General features: G+C 42.6%; 1 protein-coding gene and 2 non-coding genes across 3 annotated transcripts; 2 read left to right on the top strand and 1 right to left on the bottom strand.

Annotated features, from left to right (window-relative positions):
* The first annotated feature begins 732 nt into the window (after positions 1 to 732).
* LOC135102527 (uncharacterized) lies at positions 733 to 23,146 on the top strand. The gene is made up of 3 exons (XM_064007808.1): positions 733 to 854; positions 6,027 to 6,144; positions 21,382 to 23,146. Exons 1-3 carry the CDS (start codon positions 733 to 735, stop codon positions 21,481 to 21,483), a joined length of 342 nt encoding a protein of 113 aa, XP_063863878.1. The 3' UTR covers positions 21,484 to 23,146.
* Positions 4,380 to 4,452, bottom strand: Trnam-cau (transfer RNA methionine (anticodon CAU)). The gene has a single exon. It is a non-coding gene; the product is annotated as a tRNA-Met (tRNA).
* Positions 23,147 to 24,690: 1,544 nt separating the features above from the next.
* Positions 24,691 to 24,763, top strand: Trnav-cac (transfer RNA valine (anticodon CAC)). The gene has a single exon. It is a non-coding gene; the product is annotated as a tRNA-Val (tRNA).
* The last annotated feature ends 1,215 nt before the right edge of the window (positions 24,764 to 25,978 follow it).

Raw genomic sequence — 25,978 nt, 5'->3', positions numbered from 1 at the left:
TACACAACTACCCATGCGCCTTTCCTGCTTCCCCGCCCTTCAAGCAGCTTTCCAGTATCGCATTACAACACACAATCACGGACTCTCCACCGACCAACTCGCCTGTATACTTTTCATCCGTAAAGTTAAGCGGCTTATGTTACGATAGTCATGGAAGCGGTAATGAAAAACACGCCATTCTGTAATCCACGCTAATACAAGACCCTCATTACAGTATTTTGTTTTTGTGTAGCGTAGGAAATGAGATAACGAGAGAGGCATTAGTGTTAGTTGTTATTGTGGTATGAAAAGCAGAACGGTGAATAACAGACTTTGGAAGATTAAAGGTCATGGAGAGAGAGAGAGAGAGAGAGAGAGAGAGAGAGAGAGAGAGGAAGGAAGTCAGACAGACAGGCAAACAAACAGCCAAATAAATAGGCAGACAGGCCAACAGACAGACAGACAGACAGGCAAACAAACAGAGTACGTAGTAGAAGAGTTTATTATTCCAACATGAAAAAAAGACTAGCAAAAGGAATATACAAACTTTAAAAAAAACAAGGATCAAAGAGAGACTGACAGACAGACAAAGAGAAAACCACGTAGCAGAATTTCATTAAAAGCAAACGGTCATTTACATTATTAAGTTCCCGAAGTGTGTGTGTGTGTGTGTGTGTGTGCTGATGCTTCTCTCATAAACTCGTGAAACTAGTAATTGAAATTAGTGAAGTAGTTCCATTTGTTTTATGTTTCATGAATCTATGCTTCACGGGATTCGAATTCCACTCACAAAGAATCTCACAAAGACCCTATCTCGTGACTTCCAGTGAGAGAGTGAGAAAAGAGTGCAGCGGGGAGAGCAGCAAGAGACACAGGTAAGAGGAAAGTGAGTAGGCTAAAGGAGAAAGAATAGGGAAAGAGGAAAATGAGTACGAGGGAGTAAGAGAAGTTGGAGTAGGAAGTAAATAGGAGTAGAGAAAGAGGTGAAGGAATGAATAAGAGTAGAAGAAAGAGCAAGGAAAGAAACGAAGGAAGAAGTAGGGAGAGGAACAGGTGAAGGAATAGAAGTAAGATTGAGTAAGGGCAAGTGATGGAAAGGGTAGAAGGAAGAGTAGGAGGAGTGAGGGGTCATAAAGACGGCGATTAGGAGTACTTTTGAATGGTTGGTTCTTTTGAATTGTCTCTTGTGAGTGGTGTCCGGAAAAGAGAATGTGACCCTGAAATCCTTAAAGGGAGATACAGCACTGATGATAGTATCTAACCTAGCCTAACGTAACTTAACCTAACCTAATGTAACCAAACTTCACCTAACGTAATGTAACGTGACCTAATCCAACCTAAGGCAGCGTAACAACGTAACCAAACCTCACCTAACCTAAGAAAACATTACCTATGTTACCTAACTACGGAACTTGACCTCATAAAAAAAAAAACCTGTTATCGAGTTCTCTGTATTCTAGGCTGGCGGCGTCGCTTTGAAGAACTGTATCATGTTCAAACTTCCTGGAATATTACTGGAAATGGATGGAAAGCCTCGGGGTGAAGGAATGAGTTGTGGAAAGAATAAAGGAATTAGGAGGGGAAGGAACAGCAAGAGGGAGAAGGGGAGAAGGAGGAAAAAGAGGTGGAGAAGGGAAAGGAAGAGGTGAAGAAGAAAAGCAAGGAAAAGAACTAGGAAAAACAAAAAGATGAAAAGGCGCAGGAGGAGGAGGAGGAGGAGGAGCAGAGAAAGAGGAAGGAGGAGGAGGAAAAGGAAAAAAATTAAAAAGAAAAAGAAGGGCTAGTAGTAGGAGGAGGAAGATATATTCAGGTCAGAGCAGCACAGGAATTGAGTGTATATTATGGAAAAGTGCATTTCTCCGTTTTCTTTTATCTCTGTCAGAAGGAATCCCGGCCCCGTTTTACTCCTCCCCCGCGCTGCTGCTGCTGCTGCTGCTGCTGCTGCTGTTTCCGCGGGAGTGACTCGTGCTTTATTCTTCATCCGATATTTCGCCCTCTTCCCCTTGATTCCGCGGCGCCTTCTTGCTACCCACGCACGGTCTCTCTCTCTCTCTCTCTCTCTCTCTCTCTCTCTCTCTCTCTCTCTCTCTCTCTCTCTCTCTCTCTCTCTTACCCGTGCGTGTCTCTCTTCCCCGCCTTTTTTTTTTTTTTTCCTTCCAACAGTTTTTGTTTTTTTTTATATCGCCGTTTTCTTTTCGTCATGATCACAATACATGTCATATCTCCTTCCTGCACCGTGTTTATGTGACATTCCTTCGTTCCCTCCATCTTTCCCCCTGTTGTCTGCTTCACCTTCCCTCCTCTCACTCTTACGTACAGTACCGCTTCTTTCACTTCTGTATCCCTCCCTGGCTTCCCTCCGTCCCTTCCGTCCTATCAGGTAAATGGATGTGCCACCGTATTTCTTCGTCCCTGTTTGTCCGAAGCTTCGTTATCGAGTGAATCCCCTCTGCGAAACACTATAATAAGTGACTCCGAACCTCTCTCTCTCTCTCTCTCTCTCTCTCTCTCTCTCTCTCTCTCTCTCTCTCTCTCTCTCTCTCTTCTTTTGTTTACGCGGCAGACGAGGACGGACGGAGACGGACAGATAGACAGGCAGGAAGGGTAAACAAAGAAGGCGAAAGAGGAAGAAGAGGATTTTCTCGAATTAAACGGAGCATAACAGTATCTTTAGGATCCTGCAAGGGGCTATTTAAAGATGCTCTGGATTCTCATAAGGATTTTTTTTTTTTTCGAAGGTCGTCGATGTGGTTAGGTTTTTTTTTTTTTTTTTTTTTTGTCATTACGCTGTGCTATTTAAAGTATTACTGGCATCACCAAAACGGTCATTTCTAGACAAACGTTTTACATGTCTCATCTGGATTGAATATTCAAAGATTGCAGATTCATTAATTTATTCGTCCATTTATTGATTCACTCGTTCCTTTATTTTATTTGTCTAATCTGTCTGTATCTATCTCCTTCAGTCTCTCGTCTTTCTTTTTTTTTTTTTCGTTTAAGTCCCGTAGGGCTCTACTTATAACAAATGTAATTATTGTCACTGGCAGTCAAAAGGTTAATTCGATCACGCAATTAATCATGACCTCTCCGCTGGAACTGGTTATAGATTTTTTTTTCTATGTCTTATATGCGTATTTTGTTTTATATTCACTCCTGAATAAAAAAAAAAAGCCAGTGCTAGAGAAAGTAATATGATACTGATGAAATGTCAGGCAAGGGAAGGGGTTAGAAAAGTATACGTTTGAATGGAAAGTTAGTTTATTATTCTTTATCTGCTGCTCAAGAGAAGCACGTCGCAGAGAAACTAGAAAGGTTAAGCAAGGAAATGGTAAGGTGAGTATAAAGAAGAACAGTGTTGGTTTGTTTCATCTTACTTCTGCTGCTTATCGCGACAAACACGTCACAGAAAATTGGGAAGATTACTGGACAAATGCCAAAGAGTAGAAGCAAACTAAAAGCAAGGGATTGGGAATGACAGTTTAGAGGAGCGAAAATTACATGACAAAAAAGCAACACTGTATGGGTTTTAGTTCCTTATACTTTGTTCTCAATTTAAATGTCACGAAATTTTCAGGACAAAAAATATTAGATAAAAATAAATAAGAGAAAGAGAAACAGTGCATTTATTGAACGTCAAATAGAAAGTAGCGAAAGAGGAGAGTGGGATGTACGTCAATGAGAAGGAACAAAGGAGGGATGAGGAGAAACAAAGGAGAGAGAGAGAGAGAGAGAGAGAGAGAGAGAGAGAGAGAGAGAGAGAGAGATCATAACAAAACTATTAGAAAATACGCAAATTACTGAAGGAAAGTGGTAGAGAATACAGTTGTAAACAAAACGTCAATAGACGAATTGAACAGAGGAATGAGGATACGAAGTAATCACTAACTTGTGTGTCCTGTCAGTGTATTATCTTGAGTGTGATTTACCTTCAGAGAGAGAGAGAGAGAGAGAGAGAGAGAGAGAGAGAGAGAGAGAGAGAGAGGAGTGGGGAGGGGGTGGAGGTTTACTGTCAGCTCAGAAAACGTATCATCCAAGAGTTAGCGACTGAAATACACTCGGCAGACGAAGTAAGTGACGGGATGCTCTTGTAATGTTCCACAGAAGGATTTGATCGTATATTAGTAGATTCGAATCCCGTTATGTGCCAGTTTTTTTTTTTTTTTTTTTTTGCATGCCTGAGTTCGTCTTGTCAATAGTTCTTTCGATCACTTCTTTCTCATGAAGTGACAATAGTCAGTTACGAGATTATTATAATTCACTTTTTTTTATTAGTATCTTCACGCGTCATGAATGAGACAGGCAAGCAGGCAGGGAAGGCTGACAGACAGACAGACGCTGAAAAATATAAAGATGGATATATAAAAAATATATATAAAAAGATAACCTAAATAAAAAGAACCTGCCCCGAGTGAGGATCGAACTCACGACCTTGAGATTATGAGACTCACGCGCTGCCTACTGCGCCATCGAGGCCTTACGGTGAGGTGGACTTGGGAACGGGGAGAGAGAGAGAGAGAGAGAGAGAGAGAATAAAAGGAAATGTGGAAGAGAAGGGAAGTAAGAGAAAGTAGAAGAAGAAATACGTATAGGAATGATTATGGGGAAGAAACAGGAATGAGGTGGAAGGAAATGAAGATATGGAAGAGGGGGTAGGAGGAAGTGAATAATGAAGGAGAACGAGGAACCAAAAAGAGAGATTGTTATTGTTGCTATTAGTGTACATACGTATTAGTTAATAATACCGTTACTATTGCTGTTACTACCACTACTGTTATTGTTTCCGTATTCAATATTCATGGGCTTATAGCAATATCAGAAATTCTCTCTCTCTCTCTCTCTCTCTCTCTCTCTCTCTCTCTCTCTCTCTCTCTCTCTCTCTCTCTCTCACACACACACACACACACACACACACACACACACACACACACACACACACACACACACACACACACACACACATACTGCAAAAAAAAAAAAAAGACGGTCTGGTTGTCAACTTTAAAGGGAGGGAATCTTTGTGCGGTTGTTCTCTTTGGTGTGTGACCGTCTGGGGATGTCGTTAGGCTTGTTGAACCTGAAAGGCGGCGCGGGGCTGGCTGGATGGCTGGCCTGTCCTTATGTACCTTGTTACTCTCCTGCCTTCCTTACCTTACCTGGATTCACCTGCGCCCCCCCCCCCCACCCCTCTCTCTCTCTCTCTCTCTCTCTCTCTCTCTCTCTCTCTCTCTCTCTCTCTCTCTCTCTCTCTCTCTCTCGCGCGCGCGCGCGCGCGCTCATCTTTGTATGTATTTAATATAAATATATGGTATAGTATTGTTAGTTGTGATGGTACTGGTGGTAGTATTTGTAGTAGTAGTAGTAGTAGTAGTAGTAGCAGTAGTAATAGTAGTCGTAATAATATAGTAGAGACGGTGGTGGTCGTGATGGAAGCAGTAGCAGTAGTAGTTGTTTTTGCTGTTATTGTTGTTGTTGTTTGCTTGTGTCTGAATGGTTTGCAAAATCAGTCTTGGCTCCCGTTAGTTTCTCGGCGGGAGACGTAGCGCTTTCTTGTAAGCCCATCCCCCTCAAAACCCGGTTTCTTGTTATTGCGGCGCCCCAATTTAATTTACAATTCTCTCTCTCTCTCTCTCTCTCTCTCTCTCTCTCTCTCTCTCTCTCTCTCTCTCTCTCTCTCTCTCTCTCTCTCTCGTTAATTTATACCTCGCAGTAGAGTCCCAGGTTAAATTGAATTACCTGTCGGCGTGCTGGGCGGCGCACGCGCCACCAGGGAGAAAGTATTTAATGAAGTTGAGGACAGGTGTGTGTGGGTGAGAAGGTGTAGAGAGGTTGTATTCTGATATTTAACTCACGTTTCTTATATTGTACGAGTATAATACTATAGTCAATTATCCATTTCTATACGAATATTTATCTATTTGACCATCTGTCTATCAAAAATATAATTTATCTAACAACTTTTATTTTAATAACGTATATTTCGTTTGTACAAATCTAAACCGAAGAGAATATATACTGTACATGATTCACATTTTCCCTTCCTCTTCCAGAGTGGACTATAAAACTTCCAGCACGCCCTTACTTCTTCGCCCCGCCCCTGCTTACCCCACACCTGCAGGCTCCTCAGTAATGACAGAGGCGGCTGTCTCCCCTGCGGCACGCCAACAGGTGAGTACAAAGTAGCAATTATGTTAAGTGCAGGTCAGCAAATATTTACAATAGTTATTTTCTACTTTTTTTGTTTACGTTTCTTCACCACCCGAGGATATATATATATATATATATATATATATATATATATATATATATATATATATATATATATATATATATATATATATATATATATATATATATATATATATATATATATATATATATATATATATATATATATATATAAGACAGATCACGACTAGATGACAAAAACGTGACCTATGCGTGACCTTGATCTAATGACAGCGAGGACTAACCCTGAGGCGATGTTTAAGTCCTCTCCTCGCTGGTGATGGAGTAATGAACACTGGAAATGCTACAAAAGTTAATTGAATGGCAATGTATGAGAGTGAATACGAGTTGTTGTAGGAATTAATTGAGTGATGTATGATGTGTGCTCTGAACTCTGGCGCCATCTGGTGGTAACGAAGGTTGGACGACAAGTGTGTGCTGGAGTGTATAAGGGAGGTGTTAGAGAAATACGTAAGAGAGGGGTGGTTACTTAATGTATCGGAAGGTAGTACTGGTGGGACGAAGGTTGAGTGCCCAGGGCATGTTAGGAAAATCTCAGCTTCTTAAAAAAATACAGATTAATTAACACGTACAGAACTGAAAAAATAAAACCACCACACGACTCAATAAAAAATACACATGTCACCCTTAAACCCACACAAAAGAAAACGTGAATGATAAAGAAAACGTACATCCACAACAACACAATCTCACTATGGTCAGTCCTGCTCCTCCTTCAGCTCTTTGAAACACCCTCGAGGGCACCACCAGTAGAGTCTCGCCCCCACCAATGGATGAGTGGTGTAAATCTGGCGTGAGTGCGTAAATCGAGAGCTCGTGAAGGGGGAAGGCAGATGAAAGCGAGGAATTCCTTCTCCATTTTTGTCTAAGATTCTGCTGGTCTCGGGGTTTAGTTCCTCGCTCCTCTTGTTTTGTGGGGTTGGGGGAGAGGGGAAGAAAACGGAAGGTGAGAAGAAATGGAGGGAGATGATCATAAAGTTCACAGGAAAGGGAGGAATCGTGTTGATTTGTGTGAAGTTAGTAAATGAATGAGTAAGTAAGGTAGATAGTGAGATTAGTAGCAATGTTAGTAAATTTTCGAATGACACGAGTTAGGTCGGATTCGAATGCCATCACCTTGAATGCAGATTTGGATAGGATGAACGAATAGACAGACAGATGGCAAATGAAGTTTAATATTAACAAATACAAATTACTTAGGCATTAGGAATACTGGGTTACCTAATGAGAGAAAGTTTTTTGTATGGTGTCTTCGTGTGTGTGTGTGTGTGTGTGTGTGTGTGTGTGTGTGTGTGTGTGTGTGTGTGTGTGTGTGTGTGTGTGCGTCAGACTGCATTCTGTTAATAAAAATACAAGTGAGGATGAAAGGAAATGAAGAATTATTTGAAGCGAGATAAAACACACAAACCTGAGTGAAGCGGAGGTGTTACTGAAGAAAGTGTGTGGTGGTAGCATGAGTATGTGGGCGATGGAAATTGTAAGAAAATATTAAATGAAATGGAGCAGTTAGTAAGAATATGAAAACAAACATCATAAATGTTTGATCTGTCTCTTCACACTTTTATTGGAATACAAAAAATTCTTACCTGTGGAGTGCTGGCGCCCATTGCCCTGCCCCGTTGTCCACTGTCGTATCTACATAACTACAGTAACAAAAAACACACGTCAAACAATCAAGTCCCTTATCAAATTAAGTACAATCAGTTATAAGTGCACAAAGGTTCCCTCGAAGGGTGCGGCATCCTCCCGTTTTCTCACATTTAAAGAAGTGTCCCCGCCAACACAGCCTGGGACAGGCGCGGTGCGGAGCCTCAGCCACAATATAGTTACGGGCAGCACGGTATTCATGGGTCACATTGGTTTTGATGTCCTCGTTTACCTCCACCACGATATACGTGGGTGTGTGCCTCGGTGGGGGCTCACCAAGGGGCGCCGAGCCGCTCTATACCCTTAACAGTCTGGGAATTCGATAGCTATTTAGACGAGACGAGGCCTGGAGTATGAGTGTTGCTCCTCCCCCTTCTCTTCCTCCTCCTCCTCCTCCGCCTCCTCCTCGTAACCTTGAACTTTCGCCAGTGACCTTGAGGTGCTCCACACTACTTATACCTGTAGGGAGAGCTTGCGACTCGCGTCCAACCTACCTGACCTCCCAGCGAGGCGCCTGTCCACGTATGTACTGCCAGTATTCAGAAACGCTTTGCTCTCCCACCACGACTATTTTCAAAGGCCACAGAGATGATTAGTAAGTTTTTCAAGAGTGTTTCTCCAGTTTAAAATGTAGAAATCTTGTTAATCTGTCAATGAAACCGTAAAAACACTTAAAAACCCTTGTATCTTATTAAAAAGCTCCGTATTCTGAAACACTGTTCTTTCACGACTTTTTTTTTCAAATGCCACATAGATGATTCACCGGGTTCTCAAGACTGTTTCTCCTGTTCATAATGTAGATATCTTATTAATCTGTCTTTAGAACAGTAAAAACCCGTGTCACTCAAACTGGAACCTATTGGAAATAGTTGAGATGCAGGCAGAAATGTTTCAGAATAAGATCTGGTGAATCCTTGTACGTACCTGTGGAGTGGGTAATGACTTGAATGACTGGTTAGTACTATGGCGGGAGAGATCAAGAAAACAGCCAAAGATACAGACAGACATATATTTGCAGACAGACAGGGTGGTAAACAAACAGGCAGGTAGATAGACAAGTAAACAAACAAACAGTAACAAGGAGAGGAAGATAAAGAACACAGAAAAAAAAAAAAAAAATATATATATATATATATATATATATATATATATATATATATATATATATATATATATATATATATATATATATATATATATTAGTAGACAGACAAGGTGATATACATACAGACAGGGAAACAGACAAGTAGATGCTTATAAACAAACGCACAGACAGACAGACAGACAAATACAAACAAGCAAATATAGACACACAAGCAGGCAAATAGACAGATATACAGATGAACTTACAGAGAAACTTTCGATCCTAAATTGTGTGCATGTGTGTGTGTGTGTGTGTGTGTGTGTGGGTAGGTAGGTGGGTGGGTGGGTGGGTGAGTGAGTGAGTGAGTGTATTTGTGTTTCCCTAGTTCTTTCTTTTCCCGGAGCACTATAAATCTCTCTTTCTCTCTCTCTCTCTCTCTCTCTCTCTCTCTCTCTCTCTCTCTCTCTCTCTCTCTCTCTCTCTCTCTCTCTCTGTCTTTTAGTCACCGAGGCAATTTTCTCTCCCCGGCACTTTCTCGCACCTTCCTTTTATTTCCCGCCTCGTCCTTGCACTCTCTCCCATTCTCTTCTTTTCAAATAAACCATCAATTCATTATTATTTTGTGTTGTCTCCTTCCAATGCACACACACACACACACCACATAGTACACTGAGATACGAGGAAGTATACACAGAGTTTACTTCACATGCAGAGGTTTGTCTACTAATTATTCTCTCTCTCTCTCTCTCTCTCTCTCTCTCTCTCTCTCTCTCTCTCTCTCTCTCTCTCTCTCTCTCTCTCTCTCTCTCTCTCTCTCTCTCTCTCTCACGCTAAGCATTCTTGTTGTTCATACGTTCTTCATGTGTGTGTGTGTGTGTGTGTGTGTGTGTCAGTCTGTCTGTCTGTCTGTCTGTCTGTCTGTCTTACTTTCAATTGTCATTCATGTTTCTACGCATTATTTGAATTCGAATTCTCTCATGTTCCGTTATTTATATCATCTGATTTATCAATGGCGGGTGATAAAAAAATCGTAAACCGTCACTTCCCGAGGAAAAAGACAGAGTAAACCTAAGCATGTCCTCGCCAACCCCTGAAAGGCAACACAGATGAAGGGAGGAGAGGAAGCACATTTTTGCAGCGGCACGTCTGGTCGTCCTGGCAACACCACCAAAGGGGAAGACGCAGACAAAACAACACCAGACAAACAAAAAAGTAAAGCCGCCACCAGAAGCACCAGCAGCACCACCACCATCACTACCACCAGAGAGAGAGAGAGAGAGAGAGAGAGAGAGAGAGAGAGAGAGAGAGAGAGATTGTGCATTGTGATGGGAAAGAAAACATTAATAATACCAACAACAACAACAAAAAAAGCACATTTTAACGCACTACTAACAGAATGACAAGCAAGCTCAAGAGGAGGAGGAGGAGCAAGAAGGAAGAGAATTAATTTAGCATAATGTCTTCCACAAAACATCAGAATGAAAGCTAAACTCACATTAAGATTAGGTACTTCTGCTATCCTAAATTCTTTCTTCCTCTCCTTCCTTCCTTCCTTTCTTTTCTCCTTGCACCATTACTCCCTTACCTCTTTTTTTTTTATTTTCCCTCTACCGTATGCTTTCCTCTCTCTTTCCATACTTTATTTCCTCGTCCTTTATCCTATCCTCTCTTTCTTCTCTCACACTATTTCAGAATGTCAATATTTTCGATTTTCCTGATTGCATCTTCTCCCCTTCCTTATTTCTTCTTCCTCCTCTTCATTCTCTTATTTCTTCCTTTTGCTCCTTTCCTCCTGTTCCTCTTTTTTTTCTAATTATCTTTTTCTCTTTCCCTAAACCTCTTATCTTCTTTCTGACTCACCCTCTTCATCCTCCTATTTATTCATTTCGTTCTGTTTTCCCTTGTTCCTCTTCTATTTTTTCTTCTAATTATCTCCTCTCTCTTTTTTCTAATCCTCTCCTCTTCTCTCCTCTGATTTATTTTCCTTTCTTTTTCTTTCTTCTCTCCTCTTTTTTTTTCCTTTCCCTCCTCTGATTCATTCTCCTCGCTCTCTTTTCTCTCCTTCCTTTTCTGATTCACCTTCCTCTTTCTTTTTCCTCTCCTTCGTCTTCTAACCCTCCCTCTTCTCATCTTATTCATCCTCCTCTTTCTGCTTTCTCCCCTCTCTCTTTTTCCTTCTGTGTACTCCTGGTACTGTTTATATTATCATCCTATCTTTTCTGCCTTACTCGTCCTTCTTTTCTTTCTCTTCATAATCTGTCCATTCTTTCTCTTCCATTATTTCTTTCTCTCCCTTACCCACCCAATTTTTCTTTCCCTCAACCGTCTACCCGTCCTTTGTGTCCCAAGATTTCCTTCTTGTTTTCACCCAACCTATGTCACGTGCCATAAAACTTGAATCCTCATCCTCCTGTACCTCCCGATGTTGCTCCCCCAGTTTGTGTCCCCTCCCTTTCCATCTCCTCCTCTCCCCTCCCCTTCCCTCCCTTTTTCGTGTCTCTGCTTCCCTCTCTCTCTCTCGTCTTTTTTTTCCTTCCATTTTGCATCATTTTCCTTTCCTTTCTCCTTCCCTCATGTCTCTCCTTCTATCCCTTTCCCTTCCTTCTCTCTCTCTCTCTCTCTCTCTCTCTCTCTCTTAGTCGTCTCCTCGTCTGGACCATTTCGCATCGATTACTTCCGACCGCCGACTTAATAGGTATTTATAACTCGCAGCCAATTTCTTTTTATATTAATGAAGTGTTCGGAGCTTTGAAACAAGGGACGGAACCTGCTCGAGTCCGCTACTTCGCCAGGCCGCGCGAAGGTCAGTGACAGTGCGCGGCAGACGTGGCTAGGCGTGGTAGAATTCATGGGCCATATTCTGAAGCGTTTTCTTCGCCTCACCTCCATTACTTTCAAAAGGCTTTGGTCTATTCGTAGTTGAAGCTTCATGGAATTTTAAGGGTGTTTTTACGGTTCTAGTGACAGATTAACAAGATTTATATGATATTAACAGGAGTCACTCTTGATAAACCCGGTAAATAATCTCTGTGGCCTTGGAAAATAGTCGTGGTGAGAGAGCAAAGCGTTTCAGAACACGGGCTCATGTCGGAGCTGCAGTAACGTGACACTGGCGGCCATGTTAACCCGAGTAGCCCCGGGGACTCGCCACCTGTTGCCCGCCGGGGTTGCACACGCCTCCCGGATTAAGAGGAAATTGACTTGTATATTGTATTCATAGCGAGACTGAGCCCCTGCCGCTCTGGTCCTGGCTGGCGGAGGCGGCGGAACGTGAAGACCGGAGCGTGAGGACGAAACACTGGACACAGGACGCTGCCGCCGCCGTGTTTGTGCGAGGTGCAGAGGAATAAAAAGTAGCGTGGTCGTGTTGGCTGCAGCACTGTTTTTAATGTACTCTTTGTCAAGGGATCTGCTTTCTGTGTGTGTGTGTGTGTGTGTGTGTGTGTGTGTGTGTGTGTCAGTCCTCCCACGCTGGACGCCGCCTGTCATGGTGTCGCATATCGTGACCGTGATGTGTCTAGTACTGACTAATGCTGTGTTTTCTGTTTTTCTTTCTTCTTTCTTATTTGCTTCTTATTTCGTTTTCATTCTTCTTGTTTTTTTTCTTTCTTTTTTTTGTTTTCCTTTTTTTTCCTTGCTTCATCTTAATGAAATGCATGGTTGCCACAGGTATTACTTGTAGTTATTACCTGTCTGTGGTATTACCTGTCTCCATAATCAAGAATGAGGTCAGGAGTTAATACTTTTACTGCTTTTACTGCAATGTTTGTCGTTTAATAACGTTAATATCACTGTAATAAATTGTTTGGAAGTAAATAAAAAAATAGATTAATTTCGTCTTTGCTAAACTGCAGAAGTACTTATTTAAGAGACTTGTACCAGAAAATAAGTTTCAAAAGTTGTAGATGATTATGGGAAAGATCGACTAGCAGTGAAAGGGTTAATATTTGAAATGTACTTTCCTTTTGTAAGGGATTGCTATCATTACTCGCATAAATGCTGTAGTGTAGCTTCTAAAGACGGTTTCCTTTACTTATACTGTAGTGCATTTGTAGCGCTAGTCACCCATAAATTACGTAGAAGGGTTACATAAATCTCCCATAAGAAAAACTCCGTTACCCACAATAACGCTTGACATATCTATAGTGCCAATAGTAAACAAGAAAGAAGAAAATCCTGAATTACTTATAACAGACCCACACCATTCTGCCCCAACCTCTAAGTACTCCCACCCATTCTTCCCAACGCCCCAGAGCCTGCCAGTCTAACATAACCTACCGTGTCTAAGTGTACGAGCAACTTACCTTGAGCCATGTTTACCTGACAGAGCTCTACTTTTGTGTTGCTCTTGTGGCTTAGATATATTGGGATAACATGAACATCAAACAGCCTCGTGACAAACTGATGGCTCTGGTAACAACTGCCTTCACGGAATGACTGAAGTGGCTACGTGTAGAATCAATCACTGTTGCGTTAAGTTTACTGGCAAGGTATCTGACAAATAATCCACGAGGGTTTCAGGGAATTTTACCAACGAGGATTAGAAATGGCAACCACACAGCAACAGACTTTATAGGTACAGTGTAGAGAGTGAATACAATACAGCAGAAGGTTCTTGCCCCTCCTTCACGCCCTTCATCATGCGCTGGTATTGAAATAGTTGGGAAAAGTAACTGGCAGTACAGAGAAACAGATATGCAATATTCATAAGAAAGGATTAAAAGGAAGTTTAACTATTCAGCCTGTGGTGAATAATAAGGTGATGGTTCTTGCCTCCCTGCCTTTGATGTCCATCCTCACCACCGCCTAGTGTTTCAAGGAAATTATATATATATATATATATATATATATATATATATATATATATATATATATATATATATATATATATATATATATATATATATATATATATATATATATATATATATATATATATATATATTTTTTTTTTTTTTTTTTTTTTTTTTTTTTATGTAGGAAGGATACTGGCCAAGGGCAACAAAAATCTAATAAAAAAAATGCCCACTGAAATGCCAGTCCCATAAAAGGGTCAAAGCAGTGGTCAAAAATTGGCGGATAAGTGTCTTGAAACCTCCCTCTTGAAGGAATTCAAGTCGTAGGAAGGTGGAAATACAGAAGCAGGCAGGGAGTTCCAGAGTTTACCAGAGAAAGGGATGAATGATTGAGAATACTGGTTAACTCTTGCGTTAGAGAGGTGGACAGAATAGGGGTGAGAGAAAGAAGAAAGTCTTGTGCAGCGAGGCCGCGGAAGGAGGGGAGGCATGCAGTTAGCAAGATCAGAAGAGCAGTTAGCATGAAAATAGCGGTAGAAGACAGCTAGATATGCAACATTGCGGCGGTGAAAGAGAGGCTGAAGACAAGTCAGTTAGAGGAGAGGAGTTGATGAGACGAAAAGCTTTTGATTCCACCCTGTCTAGAAGAGCAGTATGAGTGGAACCCCCCCAGACATGTGAAGCATACTCCATACATGGACGGATAAGGCCCTTGTACAGAGTTAGCAGCTAGGGGGGTGAGAAAAACTGGCGGAGACGTCTCAGAACACCTAACTTCATAGAAGCTATTTTAGCTAGAGATGAGATGTGAAGTTTCCAGTTCAGATTATAAGTAAAGGACAGACCGAGGATGTTCAGTGTAGAAGAGGGGGACAGTTGAGTGTCATTGAAGAAGAGGGGATAGTTGTCTGGAAGGTTGTGTCGAGTTGATAGATGGAGGAATTGAGTTTTTGAGGCATTGAACAATACCAAGTTTGCTCTGCCCCAATCAGAAATTTTAGAAAGATCAGAAGTCAGGCGTTCTGTGGCTTCTCTGCGTGATATGTTTACCTCCTGAAGGGTTGGACGTTTATGAAAAGACGTGGAAAAGTGCAGGGTGGTATCATCAGCGTAGGAGTGGATAGGACAAGAAGTTTGGTTTAGAAGATCATTAAAGAATAATAAGAAGAGAGTGGGTGACAGGACAGAACCCTGAGGAACACCACTGTTAATAGATTTAGGAGAACAGTGACCGTCTACCACAGCAGCAATAGAACGGTCAGAAAGGAAACTTGAGATGAAGTTACAGAGAGAAGGATAGAAACCGTAGGAGGGTAGTTTGGAAATCAAAGCTTTGTGCCAGACTCTATCAAAGGCTTTTGATATGTCCAAGGCAACAGCAAAAGTTTCACCAAAATCTCTAAAAGAGGATGACCAAGACTCAGTAAGGAAAGCCAGAAGATCACTAGTAGAGCGGCCTTGACGGAACCCATACTGGCGATCAGATAGAAGGTTATGAAGTGATAGATGTTTAAGAATCTTCCTGTTGAGGATAGATTCAAAAACTTTAGATAAGCAGGAAATTAAAGCAATAGGACGGTAGTTTGAGGGATTAGAGCGGTCACCCTTTTTAGGAACAGGTTGAATGTAGGCAAACTTCCAGCAAGAAGGAAAGATAGATGTTGACAGACAGAGCTGAAAGAGTTTGACTACGCAAGGTGCAAGCACGGAGGCACAGTTTCGGAGAACAATAGGAGGGACCCCATCAGGTCCATAAGCCTTCCGAGGGTTTAGGCCAGCGAGGGCATGGAAAACATCATTGCGAAGAATTTTTATACGTGGCATGAAGTAGTCAGAGGGTGGAGGAGAGGGAGGAACAAGCCCAGAATCGTCCAAGGTAGAGTTTTTAGCAAAGGTTTGAGCAAAGAGTTCAGCTTTAGAAATAGATGTGATAGCAGTGGTGCCATCTGGTTGAAGTAGAGGAGGGAAAGAAGAAGAAGCAAAGTTATTGGAGATATTTTTGGCTAGATGCCAGAAATCACGAGGAGAGTTAGATCTTGAAAGGTTTTGACATTTTCTGTTAATGAAGGAGTTTTTGGCTAGTTGGAGAACAGACTTGGCATGGTTCCGGGCAGAAATATAAAGTGCATGAGATTCTGGTGATGGAAGGCTTAAGTACCTTTTGTGGGCCACCTCTCTATCATGTATAGCACGAGAACAAGCTGTGTTAAACCAAGGTTTAGAAGGTTTAGGACGAGAAAAAGAGTGAGGAATGTACGCCTCCATGCCAGACACTATCACCTCTGTTATGCGCTCAGCACACAAAGACGGGTCTCTGACACGGAAGCAGTAGTCATTCCAAGGAAAATCAGCAAAATACCTCCTCAGGTCCCCCCAACTAGCAGAGGCAAAACGCCAGAGGCACCTTCGCTTAGGGGGATCCTGAGGAGGGATTGGAGTGATAGGACAAGATAAAGATATGAGATTGTGATCGGAGGAGCCCAACGGAAAAGAAAGGGTGACAGCATAAGCAGAAGGATTAGAGGTCAGGAAAAGGTCAAGAATGTTGGGCGTATCTCCAAGACGGTCAGGAATACGAGTAGGGTGTTGCACCAATTGCTCTAGGTCATGGAGGATAGCAAAGTTGTAGGCTAGTTCACCAGGATGGTCAGTGAAGGGAGAGGAAAGCCAAAGCTGGTGGTGAACATTGAAGTCTCCAAGAATGGAGATCTCTGCAAAAGGGAAGAGGGTCAGAATGTACTCCACTTTGGAAGTTAAATAGTCAAAGAATTTCTTATAGTCAGAGGAGTTAGGAGAGAGGTATACAGCACAGATAAATTTAGTATGAGAGTGACTCTGTAGTCGTAGCCAGATGGTGGAAAACTCGGGAGATTCAAGAGCGTGGGCACGAGAGCAGGTTAAGTCATTGCGCACATAAACGCAGCATCCAGCTTTGGATCGAAAATGAGATAGAGAAAGTAGAAGGGAACAGAAAAGGGGCTAATATATATATATATATATATATATATATATATATATATATATATATATATATATATATATATATATATATATATATATATATATATATATATATATATATATATATATATATATATATATATATATATATATATATATATCCTATAGGATATATATATATATATATATATATATATACATATATATCCTATAGAGAGAGAGAGAGAGAGAGAGAGAGAGAGAGAGAGAGAGAGAGAGAGAGAGAGAGAGAGAGAGAGAGAGAGAGAGAGAGAGAGAGAGAGAGAGAGAGATTGTAGGCTGGCAGGCAACTGAATAAATAACAAGAGAAAACAAATAGGGTTGCGTTGTAAGAGACAAATAATAATGTGACTTGAATATGAACGTGTGTGGTGGTGGTGGTCGTCGTCGTCGTGGTCGTGGTGGTGAGGGAATAGGTGCAGTTGTAGGTTTTAGTGTAGGTGATAGTGTTGGATAACCGCTGCCACCTCGTTACTCCACACACACACACACACAGGTGGAGGTAAAAAGTACTTATTAACAAAATTCTAAATTAAAATTTCGCCTGCTTTCAGTCGGTGTGTTCTCCGAAGCGAGTGGAGGAAATTAGATAAACGTCAAGAAAGAAAGAGAAAGAGAAAAGGACAAGACGGCAGAGAAGCGAGAGAAGGAGAATATTACAAGGAGAGGAAGGAGAAGGAGAGAGAACGGAACCAGGTACGAGTAACACAATCATAGCTGGTCTTCCCTTAATCTTCTAAAAGTACGCCTCGCTGATTGATTACTTCTCGATACATGGTACGCTCGCTCCTCTCCAGAACTTGTGAATTCCAACCTGAACTTGACTTAACGTTATGCACATTTTTTTTAGTAGTTGATTAGTTTGCAGCGAGGGACTTTTATGTTTCTTTTGTGTTGCAGAATTGTAGGAATATTACATCTGCCAGTTACTACAGATTATTGTTGGCAAAATCATTGTATTTTCACGACTGTTTGTTTTATGATAGTTTGAGAGGTGCATATTAGAACAGTGAGGGGTGGTTATGTACTGTGTGTGTGTGTGTGTGTGTGTGTGTGTGTGTGTCCATTACAGATCCCTTATAGCTTCGTAATAGATGAGGCTTTGAAATGTTGTTCCGTCCAATTAGCTTGAGAGAGAGAGAGAGAGAGAGAGAGAGAGAGAGAGAGAGTAAGGGAGCAAGTGATGGAGGGAATTGAATGAGCGAGTGGGATAGACGAGTGAGGGAGCAAGTGATGAATGGAGGGAGGGAGGGAGGGAGGGAATCTTGTCGTTGGTTCTCCCTCTCCCCCCTCTCTCTCTCCCTCTCTCTCTCTCTTTCTCGCTCTCTCGTGTTCTGACCGGCGGCGGCGTGGAACAAAGGCGTCTTTTTGTGTGTCTGGCTGGGCAACAATGCAGGGAGGGTTTGGTCGCCGCGTCGCAGATAATGAAGCCCAGCTCTAATGGGTATCGAAATGAGGTAATTTATGCATTCATCCGGGAGTTGAAAGTGGCATCAGCGCGGCTATTTACTCCATGAAGGCCGAAGCGAAATATTTTATGGCGCAATCTGATCTCAATTATCATCATTCTTGTTATTTGCCGCCCTAATTGTATGAATATTACTAGCTACCCCCCTCCCTCCCTATGCCTTTGCGCTCTCTCTCTCTCTCTCTCTCTCTCTCTCTCTCTCTCTCTCTCTCTCTCTCTCTCTCTCTCTCTCTCTCTCTCTCTCTCTCTCTCTCGATATCTCGTCAATTTATCTCTCTCGATAAAAAGGTAAAAAAGTCGTTTTCAATTTGGTATTTTTAGAGGACTGTGTGTGTGTGTGTGTGTGTCAGAGAGAGAGAGAGAGAGAGAGAGGAGAGAGAGAGAGAGAGAGAGAGAGAGAGAGAGAGAGAGAGAGAGAGAGAGGGGGCGGATTGCTTATAAAAAGAACCAGAGATGAAACAAAATACACACACACACACACACACACACACACACACACACACACACACACACACACACACACACACACACACCTGTTTAATATTCGTAGTTGCCTGCACCAGGTGTCAGGTACAATTACTACACCCTTATCCCCCCCTTCCCATCCCCTCCCTGAATCCTGCCACCCTTTCCCCTACCCCTTCCCTGAACCCTGCCACACTTTCCCCACCCCCTCCCTCTCTCTCTCCTATCGTGTGACCGCCGCGATATGGACACAGCGGGCGCGGCATTTCGATGTTAATGTCGGAGTTACACAGCACTGTACACTATGACATTGTCAGGGTGGCGAGCCAGTTCTTAGAGGGAACGAACGGACGAATAGAAATAGAAAGAGATAAGATGGTGAGAAGAGTAAAACGACAAAGGGGAAATTAAGGTCGGTGGAGACGAAGAAGGGGGTTAGCGAAAAGGAATTACATAAGTCTTGGATATTCGAAGTGCATTGGAAGACGCGGAACTAAGTAAAGGAAAGATATATTAAAGAATGAAAAATATCAGTTTAGATGCGGAGTGTTGTGTTAGTCCGTGATTTTTATCTATTCCTTTTTTTTTTTTTTTTTTTTTTAGCGTGAGGGACTTTAGTTTATGCATAGGAAGACGTGGAACTGAGTAAAGAAAAGGTGGACTGAAGAACGAAACATATCAGTTGAGGTGTGAAATATTGTGTTTGTCCGTTTTTTTTTTTTTTTTTTTTTAGCTAGGCGTCACCATTATGCGAGAAGGAATTATGTCTGCGATATACCAAATGCAAAGGAAGGCGTGGGACTGATTAAGGAAAGCAGGGAAAAAAATAAAGAACAAGGGAATCTGCAAGAAACCAGCTGGCCTACACATGAAGCTCCCTTTATAAAACGTGCCTTTTCATCTCCACTGTCCATCTCCATCCATAAATTTGTCTAATCTTCCTTTTAAATCTCCCTGTTGACCCAACAAATACCTGATTACTGAGTCTATTCCATTCATTTACCAATATCATATTTGAGATCCGGTCTCTTCCGACCTCATATTTAAATTTGACTCTATCAAGCTAAACCTAATATTTCTTATCCTGGCCTAATTACTGACGATTTTATTTGTTACCCTTTGTTATATCCCATTTTCCAATTGTCTCTCTGTTTACTTGTGGCACGTTGCGTTAGTGCGTGAAATTTATATATATTTTTTTTTTTAAAGTTTGGCATAATATATTCTGGGAAACTCTCAAAAATAAAAATAAATAGTAAGTTGGATGCGTTGCCTTGTTTGGTGCGTGAGTAATGAGTGAGTTTTGAGTGCGTCTAGTAGTGTACGTACGTGAGGGTTAATTGGGGAGTGTGTGTGTGTGTGTGTGTGTGTGTGTGTGTAATGATCACGTGCTCGTACTTCCTTCATAACTCCACCATGCTGCTACCCACGCGCCTCCAGTAATGAGACATACATGTGTTCATCACCATGACCTTTCTCTCTCTCTCTCTCTCTCTCTCTCTCTCTCTCTCTCCTCTCTCTCTCTCTCTCTCTCTCTCTCTCTCTCTCTCTCTCTCTCAGCACTCATCTTCAGCGCTTTGAGAACAAAGGCTATGACTGTGAAGGAGACAGCGTGAAGTCCGTCGTATGGAAAATAACGATGACGTTGGAGACAACTAAGAAGACAAACAGAAAAGTGGGAAATAATTAAGAGAACGAGGGACGGGAACGATAAAGCCAAACAAGAACACACTCAGAGGGAAGAGAAGTCATCACATTGGAAAGAAAGGACAGTGACTAAAAGACAATTAGGAAGACGACTAAGAAGACAAATAAGAAAGGTAACAGTAGGTCGATAAAAAGAAAGGACAAGGCTGAGAATAACGGAGACGACAACGATAAGGACGCCCAGGAATACACGAAGGACATGCTGGCAGCCGTGTCGAGTGAAAAGTTTTTAACCTTGGCTGCTCCAACACGACCTCGGAGACTCAAACACCGCCACTGCTTCGCCACGCCACGCCTCGCCTCGCCTCGCCTTCCCCGTTGTTGTGTTGCTGTGTGTCTGACTATGATTCATGGCTTCACGGGTCTTCCTGAAGCGCAAAGTTTGTAGACTCGCTTCCTTTGTGTTGGTCGCATCGTTGACTTATTCTCCCTCCTTCCCTTTCTTCCTTCCTTCCTTCCCTCCCTTCCTTCTCTTACCCCCATTACTTCCTTCCCTTCCATTCTTCCTCCCGCTCCTTCTTCTTTCCCTCCCTTCTTCCTCCCTCCCTTCTTGCTCCCTCCCTTCTTTCTTCCTTCCTTCCTTCCTTCCTTCCTTCCTTCCTTCCTTCCTTCCTTCCTTCCTTCCGTCCCTTCCTTCTTCCTTCCCTCCTTCCCGCCCTCCCTTTCTCCCAGCCTCCTTTCCTTCCTTCCTCCTTCCCTCCCTTTTTCCTTCATCCCTTCCTCCTTCCCTTACCTCATTTCTTCCCTTTCTCCCTGCCTTCCTTACCCCTTCCCTCCCCCCCTCCCCCACATGTTCTATTATTTGTGATTTCCTTTTCTCCTGTTTAGAGGTTAGATTTCATGGGAGGTGATCAATAATACGCAAACTCCACCATCTACGGCCTTAATCTACATTCATATCCCTTTCTGTCCATCCCATTCTCCCTGTTATCCTCCCTCCCGCATTTTCTATACAGCGCATCTTCAGTCCTGTCTATTGCCCCCTACAGTTCAGACGAGCAGACGAGGAAAATAGGGAGGCAAAGAGGTACTCCGCTTTATCACTTGACACCACCGAGAGGAGCACTGGCGACTGGAATAAAGAACGATAGAAAAGAAAGTAGTGCCGACGACTGAAAGGAAGGAACGGCGGGGAAGAAGAAAGGATGGATAAAAAAAAAAAAAAAAAGCAATATTGAAGTGATATGTAACAATGAAAACTTAAAGACAAAATCAACATGCAGTTGGTTCAGTCCCGCTTCATTCCACCCTCCCTCCCTCAGCCGCGCCGTGACAGCCACCGCGCACCTCAGCAGCTCACCACACCAGCCAGCAAACATTCCGTTCTGCTCCCAGACACAGGTCATTTTTCACAGTGCTCCAACCAACCAGCCAGACAGCCAGCGGTGTAGCCAGAAAGTGAGCCAGCCACGCCTCACAGCACCGGAGAGACGCGTGCCTAAAGAAAACAAAGGAAGGGAGAACAGAAGAGAGACCAGCTAACAAGGAAGCCAGGCAGGGGTGAGACAGAGGAAGCCGGAAATGTGTCTGAGTCACTTCAAGGTTCAGGCTTCACGGGACGCGCCTCAGTACCGCACGTGCCATGGAAGACTTGTCACTCCCCTCCCTACATCCTTTCTTTCCCTTCTCCCTTTCTCTCCTCCCCTTTCCTCCCTCTCTTCGTCCAGTGATCTGTAATACTCTCTCTTCTCTCAGTCTGTCCTTCACCGTGAAGCAAAAGTGGAGGAAGAGGAGGAGATACCTTGCGTTGTTTCCTACCCTTACCTTCCCTCCCTCTTTCCTGTGATCTCTAATATTTTTTTTTCTCTCCTCTCCCGTCCTCTCCCTTAACGTGAAACAGTAGGGAAAGGGAAGGAGAGGGAAAAGTAGCGTAGAACTGTTTGTTTTCTCCATTCTCTTCCCTTTCCTCTTTCCCTTCCTTTTGTGATCCTTAGCACTTGTCTTCCTCCCTTGTCCCTTTCTCTTCCTTAAAGTGTAAAGCTGCCCTGAGGAGGAAGAGGAAGAGGAGGAGGAGAGGAGTTATATAGTTACATAGATACACGGTCTACAACCTCCCTTTGCGTCCCTACAAGATGACCTGACCTAGGACTACTAAAGTGATTGTAGAAAAAAAGGACAGCAAAGCAGAAAGTCTCTCCCTCCGGTATAAGCCGTACAGGAAACAGGTCGGAAATAAATACCTTATGGGGGGGTTGAAGTAAAAAAAAAAAAAACGAAGAAATTTTTTTTAGGAAAAAATCAAAATATATAAAATGAGGTGGTCCCATTTCCTAAAACCAAGAAAATTAATGTCTAACAAGCGCTGTTATTCGCGGATTTTAAGCAAAATATATGTCAAGACGGTGTTTAAAAGCCCCTGCGGTTTTGCAGTCTATCACGTCTCGGGGAAGCCCATTCTGTAGGTTGACGAATCGACGGAAAAATAAATTCTTTGATTCATGAAAGTCAAAAGATTTCCCAACAATTTTGCAACCGTTTCCTAGCGTGTAATTGGAAAAGTTAATCATTAAATACTTAATGCAGTTCATGTCATCAATGCCTTTGATGATTTTAAACACATGTATTAAGTCGCCTCTGTATGATTTGTTTCTTTGGCTTGGTATAATTTGTTACTCTACGCTGAACTCGTTTTTAATTTACCAGTGTCTTCCTGGTAATAGGGGTATCATGCTTGAACGCAATATTCCAAAAGGAGACGGACCAAGGAGATATACTAAGTGAGGATCATATTGTTAGATTTATATTTAAATGATACGCGATTAAGCCAATTATTTTTGTTGTTTTCTTTACACCTGAACATTGATGGCTAGGCTTTAGACTGCTCAATATTGTTACTCCTAAATCAATTTCGCTATCTACACTTTATGAGAAAGAGGAGGAGGAGCAAGAGCTGGAGCAGGAGCAAAAGGAGTAAGAGGAGAAAAAAGAGGAGGAACAAGAGTAGGAGGAGCAAGAGGAGCAGGAACAGGAGGAAGAGGGGAGGAGTCTAAGGCCGCGTTCACACCAAGCGAGTCGCGTCGCGTCAAGTCAAGGCAAGTCATCATGCGTCATGAATCGCCACCCGAGTTTAACATTAATTTGTATGTATATTTGAAAAAAACCGTTCACACCAAGCGAGTCGCGTCGCGTCAAGTCAACGGCGCGTCGCGTCGCGTCGAGTCACAGATAGGGCTGGACCCATTTTCTACATAAGTCACAAGCGAGTCCGTCGTTGCGGGAGCATGATGGAAGTGGAATTCCTGATAAATTTAGTTCGAGAACGCCCTCCCATATATGATCCTAGTGACCGCAACCACCGGGATCGGGATGTCATAGCTGCCCTGTGGAAGGAGGTTGCTGCTGCAATGAAGAGTACAGGTAAGACTACAGTTTTATTCACTATGAACTATACACTAGGCTATGAACTTTACATTACTAGATCATTCGGTGTTGCCACTCAAGAGCTCCAGCTGGGGAAACAAAGTATTCTTTCAAGGTATCACGAACTGCCATGGCTTCTCTTGTAGGCCTCGTGCTTGTTGCTGTCAGGTTTGAGTTTAGAAAGTTGTATTGTGTTGTATCACTAACATCATCACTTGGAGGAGAGTAGTTGAAATTGTTTTCATGTTGAATGAAATTATGAAGTACACAAATACTTTTCACCAGTGATTCAGATACTTCAACACTAGTCATCATCAATGTATGAAGTACACCAAATTTCTGAGCTAGCATTCCAAAGGCACACTCTACTGTTCTTCTAGCCCTACTGATCCGATAGTTATATACTCTTTTGGAGTAGTCCAAGTCCTTTCTAGGATATGGTCTCATCAGATTAGGCTTGAGAGGAAAAGCTGCATCTCCCACAAGAAAGAAAGAAAGTTCATGGATCCATATTCGTTGTTTCTTCTTACGTCTGCGACGACGAAGCCACAACAAAGCAGCTACTTCAGCCAGGGAACATGCATCCATTCTCCATGAAATTACCCAGGTCACTGAGTGCTGACTTGACGCGGGCTGACGCAGTCGGTGTGAACGGAGATGAGTCAAAATGAATCGCATCAAATGACGCTCTTGACTTGACGCGACGCGACTCGTTTTGGTGTGAATGCGGCCCTAATAAAGGGAACTGAGGTAGGTGATGAGACTTGGAGGGAGGGAAGGTCGGGGAGTGAGAGGTGTAGGCAGTGATGGTGACAGATGGTGGAGGGACAAGGGAAGACAGGTGGGGAGTTCGGCAGGTGGAGTAGTGGTGGTGGTGATGGTGTTGGTGTAAATCCTTGTGACGGTGTAAATCCTTGTGACGAGACACACTATGTATCGTTTTCGTAGTGTAGTGGTTATCACGTGCGCCTCACACGCGCAAGGTCCCCGGTTCGATCCCGGGCGAAAACACAATATTTTGTCTCTGCTATCCATGTTGCCCTGCTGTTGTGGCTGCGAAATGAAGCGATGTTGTTGTATATATTGTGCTGAAACGTTTTGTCTTTTACCTTCCTCTTCTCTATTATTGTATTGGTGTCTACACTTTCATTGCTGGCTGCCTGTTCCTAAGAGTCGTCGCGGTGTGTGTTAGGACCAAGGCTTATCTTTTTTGTAGTCTGTCACTCGTTTTCGGTACTGCACTAAACCAATAATTAACTTTACACTACTAGTCAGTAAGGAGCATATTCTGCGTGACCTGAAGTTATATATAGCATCGTCCAGGTTCAGTCAGGCTTTTGTCACCGCTGCTGTCATGGCTGTTATGGTGCTTGTGGCGGTGCTATTGGCTAAGGGTAATGTTGTTGTTGTTATGTTGTGCGGTGGTGGTGGGGGTGGTCCTGCTGTCATCGTTATGTGCTGGTGGTGGTGCTATTGGCTACAGGTACGGTTGTTATGATGTTATAGTTATGTGGGGTGGTGGTAGTGTTGTTGCTGCTGGCGTTGATACCAAATTGATATTAGTGTTCTTTTTATTTGTATTGTTAAGCTCGTGTATGATGGATGAGTCACACACACACACACACACACACACACACACACCACTTTAAATCCTTTCTGCAACATCTAAGCTTTTATTGTCCTCTTCCTCCTCCTTTATTTCCTGCCGTCCGTATTTTTACATTTATTCATTTATCCTTCATTATTTTTTTCATTTCACTTTACCACATTCTTCCTTTTATCACGCTATCCTCCCGTCCTCTCTTCCTATAATAATAATCTTTTCATATTTTCTCTTTTCCATCTTCATCGTTTGCCTCCCTACTCTTGACTCTTTAGGTTAAATAGTGTTCTTCACCACAAACCTCGTAATTACCAACAAGTCTGCTGTTATTTATTCTTTATGTTATTGTTATTTGTCTTGTTATTTGTTCCTTTTATGTTCCTTTGTGTTATTTTTACTTCTTTCTTCCTTATCATCCGTCCGTCTCACTTCTTACTCCGTTCACCCTCTTTACATCAGTCCCTTCTCGTGTCCCTATCACATATATCAACGTGCAGCCTTGACCACCTGTCCAACACCTGTCCTCTTCATATTGTCTCCTTTCCCAAGCCCTCACCTGTCCCCTCTTTCACCTCGCCTTGTACTGCTTTCCCTCTCCCACATCCTATCCTCTCATGACACTT

The sequence above is a fragment of the Scylla paramamosain genome, chromosome 8 (assembly GCF_035594125.1).
Source record: "Scylla paramamosain isolate STU-SP2022 chromosome 8, ASM3559412v1, whole genome shotgun sequence".
Lineage (NCBI taxonomy): Eukaryota > Metazoa > Arthropoda > Malacostraca > Decapoda > Portunidae > Scylla > Scylla paramamosain.
Note: the sequence above shows the minus strand (reverse complement) of the source record. Positions and strands in the feature narration are given on the sequence as shown.